The sequence below is a fragment of the Chaetura pelagica genome, unplaced genomic scaffold (assembly GCF_000747805.2).
Source record: "Chaetura pelagica isolate M959 unplaced genomic scaffold, ChaPel_1.0 scaffold297, whole genome shotgun sequence".
Lineage (NCBI taxonomy): Eukaryota > Metazoa > Chordata > Aves > Apodiformes > Apodidae > Chaetura > Chaetura pelagica.
The window spans coordinates 33857-40727 of record NW_009953965.1 but is presented as its reverse complement, the minus strand read 5'-3'; the positions used below and the strand labels follow the sequence as shown (position 1 = coordinate 40727).

At 51.6% G+C, this 6871-nt stretch overlaps 1 protein-coding gene across 1 annotated transcript in view; it reads left to right on the top strand.

Annotated features, from left to right (window-relative positions):
- LOC104392715 (ubiquitin carboxyl-terminal hydrolase CYLD-like) overlaps positions 1–6871 on the top strand; it is a 17806-nt gene that overhangs the window by 7060 nt on the left and 3875 nt on the right. Inside the window, exons 6-10 of the mRNA XM_010002146.1 lie at positions 277–430; positions 1400–1538; positions 2151–2261; positions 3643–3734; positions 5484–5550. Coding sequence (XP_010000448.1) covers positions 277–430; positions 1400–1538; positions 2151–2261; positions 3643–3734; positions 5484–5550 — 563 coding nt within the window. The remainder of the gene's footprint in view (positions 1–276; positions 431–1399; positions 1539–2150; positions 2262–3642; positions 3735–5483; positions 5551–6871) is intronic.

Below are 6871 nucleotides of genomic sequence, written 5' to 3'. Positions count from 1 at the left end.
GGGGGGCTCAGCAGAGGGGACAATCCCCTCCCTGGCCCTGCTGGTCACTCTGCTGGGGATGCAGCCCAGGACACGGGGGGCTCATGTTGAGATTCCCCAAGTCCTTCTCCTCAGGGCTGCCCTCCATCCATTCTCCACCCAGCCTATGACTTCCCTTGAGATTGCCCCCACCGAGGTGCAGGACCTCACACCTCAATATTCAGTGGCCATCTGGGGGATCACACCTCCTTGGTGGAAAGCCTGCTCTGATGCTATTCCTCACTGTCCCTGTCCCAGGATGAAGACAAAGGGGTCACTGCTGGGGAGTGGTTGGGCCAGTACTACTTCCACTGTGCTCCCAAGCGCGGGCTCTTTGTGAAGCTGCAGTCCTGCCAGCCCGACGTGCGCTTCCAGTGTTCCCACCAGGGCCACTTCAGCCTGCTGGATTATGGTAAGTTCTCCAAGAAGAAGGGATGGCAGGGATGTGCTGGGACAAGGAGAGACCCTCTTCTGCAGGGTCTTCTTGTGATAGGGCAAGGGGTGATGGTTTTAAAATGGAAGAGAGGAGATTTAGTTTGGACATCAGGAAGAAATTATTCACCATTTGGATATGAAGGTGCTGGAATAGGTTGTCCAGGGAGGGTGTGGCTGCCCCCTCCCTGGAGGTGTTCAAGGCCAGGTTGGATGAGGCTTGTGCAGCCTGGTCTGGTGGGAGGTGTCCCTGCTCATAGCAGGAAGGTGGGAGCCTCATGTTCTTTAAGGTCCCTTCCAACCTTCACCATTCTATGATTCAGCAGTGGTTTAAAATCTGTCACTTTCTTTGGGTGTTCCAAAGATGTCAGTTGGAAGGATGGTGAGGTTGCCATGATGGTGTTTATAGGGAATTATAGAAAGGTTTGGCTTGGAAGGTACCTTTGAAGGCCATTAGTCCTGCCCCTGTGCAGTAAGCAGGGATATCTTCAACTAGACCAGGTTGGTCAGAGCCCAGTGAAGCCTGACCTTGAATGTCTCCACAGATGGGGCATCCACCACCTCTTGGCCAACCTGGGCCAGTGTCTCACCACCCTCATTGTACATAATTTGTCCTAGTATCTAGTCTGAATCTCCCCTCTTCCAGTTTAAAACCGTCACCCCTTGGTTCTATCACTACAGGTCCTGCTAAAAAGTCTGTCCCCATCTTTCTTAGCAGCCCCTTTCAGTATTCCTGTGATGAGGAAGAGGTGGATTGGCTTGGTCTCCTTTTCTAGCACATAAATTACTAAAGGGGCAAATCTTCATCCCATTGTGGCTGAGGAGCAGCAGAGAAGAGCCAGGTGCCAACCTCTGAGCAGAGCAGGCCTCTGTGGCATCAGGCAAGGGCAGAGCTGACTCAGATGAAGTAGGAAGCTAAAGGGAGGTCCTTCTGTTGCCTCTCTTGCAGGAGAGCAAGAAGTCCTTCCACAGACTCCAGAGAGTTTTCCTCCCCTCAGGAATGAGGCAGCAGTGCATGTTCTGCGAGGGAAGATGAAGGGGATCCAAGGCCACTGTAATTCCTGCTATATGGATGCAGCCCTTTTCAGGTAAGGACCTCCTTGGGTGCTGCCATTTCAGTAAATTAGTCCTTTTTTGATTAGGCAGAGCCCTAAACTGCAGCACTGCCCCAGACGTGCAAGATGGCTGGAAATTTATCCAGTATAGAGCTGTGTGGAGACGCAGCCTTGGTTTTTTGTGTTTTTTTTGATCCCCTTCCAAATCTGGTAGGTTCTCAGGCCCTGAAGTACCCCTGGTGAGTACCTCAGGTACCATGTGTCTGTCGTGCAGGGTGGTGAGAGATCATAGTTCCCTGGACTTGGACTGTGCCGACTCTGTCACTGGAGGTAATGGCTGGAAACATTCCAAAGAAACCACCCAGGAGGTCCCATCTTCCCTGTGCGGCATTACTGGGAGAGGAAAAGACTCAGTGGTGCCCCCTCCATGAGCAGTTTTGTCTGCAAAGAGTGAGGTTTCATTCTCTCTCAGCTCTCTCCTTGCTTGCTGCCAGTGCCCATTAAACCAGCTGCTGCCACCCTCCTTTCCCATCATTGCATGCATGGACTGTTGAAAATAAAAGCCACCAACTGTCACCAGGCACCAAGGTTTGGTTCTGTGGCTGCAAACCCATCAGGCTTGAACCCATCACACTCTCTTCACAGCCTCTTCTCCTGTACATCCGTGCTGGACTCCATGCTCTTCAAGCCCTTCCCGCTGTGTGACAGGAATGTTCAGAGCATCCTGCGGGATGAGATTGTGAATCCACTCCGAAAGTGAGTATCAGTGGCATCATGGAATGGTTTGGGCTGGAAGGGACCTTAAAGATCATCTAGTTCTAACCCCCCTGCACGGGCAGGGACACCTCCCACCAGACCAGGCTGCTCCAAGCCCCTTCAACACTGGCAGTGATAGGGCAGCCACAAATTCTGAGGGCAACCTGGGCCAGGGTCTCACCACCCTCACACTAAAGAATTTCTTCCTAATGTCCAACCTAAATCTCCCCTCCTCCAGTTTTAATCCATTACCCCTTGTCCTCTCACTCCCTGCCTTTGTAAAAATTCCCTCCCCAGCTTTTCTGGAGCCCCTCTGAAAGGCTGCTACGAGATCTCCCCAGAGCCTTCTCTTCTCCAGGCTGAACAACCCCAACTCTCTCATCCTGTCTCCATAGCAGAGCTGCTCCAGCACTCTGGTCCTCGTTGTGATCCTCCTTTGAACTCTCCAGGGGCTCCATGCCCTGCTTATGTTGGGGGCTCCAGTATTGGACACAGTAATCCAGGTGTCCAATCCGAGTATAGGATGAGGGAATCCTGGGTCCTGGGAATCCTGGAAGTCATCCATCTGCCTTCATACCTCCTCTACTGCCCTGCCAGATGGTGCTTCTCAAAGGGCAAGAGCTAACTGGAGGGTTCCCCTGCCAGCCACATCCAAAGGCCTTCACATTGGGTTCCTCTTCCAGTTGTTCCTTTCCCTGGGTTATAAGGCTGTCACAACTCCTGCTTCATGTTCATGAGTCTCTCCTGTTCAGAAGGAAGCAGAAGAGCTGTGCTTCTCAGTGAAAGGAAGAAAGGGGGTTTCATGGGGTTCAGGCCAACCCTGGGGGGAAATCCTGGAGGTAATTTTAGTTCTCAGCACAAAACAGACATGGAGCTGTTGGGGCACATCCAGAGGAGGGTCACAAAAGTGGTCAGAGCTGAGCAGCTCTGCTCTGGAGCCAGGCTGGGAGAGTTGGGGTGTTCAGCCTGGAGAAGAGAAGGGTCCAGGGAGACCTTAGAGCCCCTGCCAGTGCCTGAAGGGGCTCCAGGAAAGCTGGGGAGGGACTTGGGACAAGGGCAGGGAGGGATGGGAGCAGGGAGAAGGGTTTCCAGCTGGCAGAGGGAGCTGGAGCTGAGATGGGAGGGAGAAATTCTGGTCTGTGAGGGTGGGGAGAGCCTGGCCCAGGTTGCCCAGGGAAGCTGTGGCTGCCCCATCCCTGGCAGTGTTGAAGGGCAGGTTGGATGGGGCTTGGAGCAGCCTGGGCTGGTGAGAGGTGTCCCTGACTATGACAGGGTTTTGGTAACTAGATGATATTTAAGGTCCCTTCCAACCCAAACCATTCCATGATTCTATGGTTTAAAAACACTGGAGAGATCAGCTGCAGCTCCTTGGTGTTTCTAGGACTGGCTTTGTCTGGGCGAGGAGTGTGATGCACCTGAGGGAGCAGCTGACTGAGAAGGGCCAGTGCTCCAGCTTCACCAATGCTGAGAAAGGTAACGTGCTCTCTGGAGCCTTCCCTGGGCTGCTTCACTCCCCTCTGCCTCATCCAGACTGACAACTTCACTGCAGGCTTCTCCCAGGCATCTGTGTTAATGTACCTGCTGTGCTGTTCTTCTGTGTAAAGGTGCACGTGTGAAACACTTTCAGCTTCTAAAACTCTACAGGTTTTTTAAATGAAATTTGTCCTGAAGTCTGGTGGGAATTGCTGGGTCTCCTCCCTGGTGGCAACTGTTGCCAGGAGAGGGGAGGAAGATTTATGTGAGCAGAATTTAAACCAGGGAAATTTTTCCTTTACCTTTCTACTTTGATTTATTTCCTGACAAATCAGGGGTGTCAGGAGGATGAGGCCACACTCTTCTCAGTGGTGTCCAGTGACAGGACAAGGGGAAATGGTCAAAAAATGGTGCACAGGTTTCACCTAAATATAAGAAAACACTTTTTTTCACTCTGAGGTTAACAGAGCCCTGGGACAGGCTGCCCAAGGAGGTTGTGGAGTCTCCATCCCTGGAGACATTCAGAACCTGCCTGGACATGTTCCTGTGGGATCTGCTCTAGAGAATCCTGCTGTAGCAGGATTAGATGATCTCCAGAGGTCCCTTCCAGCCCCCACCATGCTATGAGTCCATGTGGTTCTGTGAAATCCATCCCTTGATTGATCATTTTGCCAAGATCAGCTTGTCCTTGAGGTCTGATAAGACCTTTACTGTGAGAGTAACAAGGCACTGAACAGGCTGCCCAGAAAGGTGGTGGAGTCCCCTTCTCTGGAGACATTCCAAACCCATCTGGACATGTTCCTGTGTGATCTACTGAAGGTGACCCTGCTCTAGCAGGGGGATTGGACTACATGATCTTTAGAGGCCCCTTCCAACCCTGATGATTCTATAAGTTGAGGTTCCTCATCCTTATTAATGTCTATCAATATCTGCAGGGTGGGTGTCAGGAATGGGCCAGTCTCTGTTCAGTGGTGCCTGTGGTAGGACAAGGGAACATGGCACCAAGTGACAACACAGGAAGTTCCACCTCAAGATGAGGAGAAACTTCTTTGCTGTGAGGGTGACAGAGCCCTGGGACAGGCTGCCCAGAGAGGCTGTGGAGTCTCCTTCTCTGGAGGTTCCTTGAAGGCTGTAGACTGGTTAAAATAAAGACAGAGAACACCTACAGCTGAAACCCACCAGTCCCTGGTTGCAATCACTACCTTCCCATCCCTGCCCAGCCAGACCCTGTGTAATTTATGAGAAGGAGATGGACTATCCCAGTGCCAGGCCTCACTGCAACCACCTGGATAGTGAACAAGGGGCATCAATTCTTCCAGAAGCAGCAGGTTTCTTGTCAGTGAAGGGCACTTGTGTTTTGTGCTGTTGTGTGTTTATTTTATCCAGGGATGGTTTTAACTGCTCAGTTTCCTGGATTTCCATAGATATCCCTGATTTAATTTTGGGTTGATACTTTTGGTGTTAGGAACAGTCCAGGAAGGACTCTGAGACAGTGTCACTGTGATGGCCCGGGCTGTAGGAGTGCAGTATCTGAGGGCTGCTTTGCTTTTTTCATTCTCACCCCAGGGTTTATGCTTTAACCAGGTGCTCTCAGTCTCTAGCCCACCCTTACCTGGAGTAAAAGAGGAGATTCCAGGTTCCCAACATGCTGACTCCTGGTTATCTGGCAGTCTTCTGCTTTCTGGATGCAGTGGGGCAAGGGCAGCGTTCCTGCTGTGGTGTCACCCATGCTTTTCTCTGACCTCGCAGATCCTGAGGAGTTCCTCAATCTCATCATGCACCAGATCCTGGGAATAGAGCCTCTCCTGAAGCTGCAGTAAGTTTCCATACCTGAGTGATGCAATTTATCCAGGCTCATTAATTATCCCTGTCCCGACCACCAGGTGTTCCTTGTGCCCTTTCACCCAGGCTTTGGAGGCACCGCTTAGCCAGCTGTGTGCAGCTCCCTGTGATTTTCCTTCTTGTCATCTCATCCCAAGTGACACCTCCAGGGAAAGACACTTTTTCAGCTCTCCTTGGAGGTGTCACCTCCAGAAAACCATGATGAAAACCTTGTCTCATCCTGAGGGAGAAGCCAGCAGTGGTTTGGGAAACGTAGCATCCAACTGGAGTGCAGAGTCTGACAGCTTTTGGATGCCTTTGGGATGTGTCCAGACTGGCTCAGGTCCTGCAACCCTCTCAACCAGGCCAGCCTTGGATGAAGTCCCAGTTGGACTCTACAAAGAGGATGAGAGGCTGAAGGAAGCCAAAAATAACCGTGTTGTTGGGGAGCACAGAAAGGGGATTGTTGGGTTTCTGGGTTCCTTTGTTGAGATGTCGGTCAAGCCGTAGATCATGGAGTAGTTGGAAAGGCAGAGCACAAAGAGGACTCTGTGCTGCTGCTCCCCTGCAGGGGGTCATCTGAAGGAAACTCTTTCTCCTGACTGGCTCAGGGACGTGTAGAAGTTGTGGGAGATCTTCTGTCCACAGCTCACAAGAGCTTTTGCTCGCTGGCTTTTTTATGTGCGGTTGCAAATAGATCTTTCATCTGAGAGGGAGTCTTGCTGATTGTGCCGTCGTGCAGTTGGTTTAATTGAGTCCAAAAAGCACTGAGGTGTCTCTTTTAATATTTACATTGATGAGGGGACATGGAGTTCTGCTCGTAGGAGCAGGATGGAGTGTTATGGAGGGATGATGAGGCTGAAGATGGTACTTGGTGGTACTTGAGTTGGTGGTTGGACTCAGTGATCTTTAAAGTCTTTTCCAACCAAGGTGATTCTGTGAATATATCCTCCTCTCATGACATATATTTAGTACTTCTGGGTGGAAAAAGTGCTTCATGTCAGTGTTGCACCAAGCAGCTATTAGTGTCATGGGCCAGAAGCTTTTGCAGGAGGCCATGGAGATGATGGAGATGCTGGGAAGGCTGGAGCAGCTCTGCTCTGGAGCCAGGCTGGGAGAGTTGGGGTGTTCAGCCTGGAGAAGAGAAGGCTCCAGGGAGACCTTAGAGCACCTTCCAGTGCCTGAAGGGGCTCCAGGAAAGCTGTGGAGGGGCTTGGGACAAGGGCAGGGAGGGATGGGAGCAGGGGGAAGGGTTTCCAGCTGGCAGAGGGAGCTGGAGTTGAGATGTGAGGGAGAAATTCTGGGCTGTGAGGGTG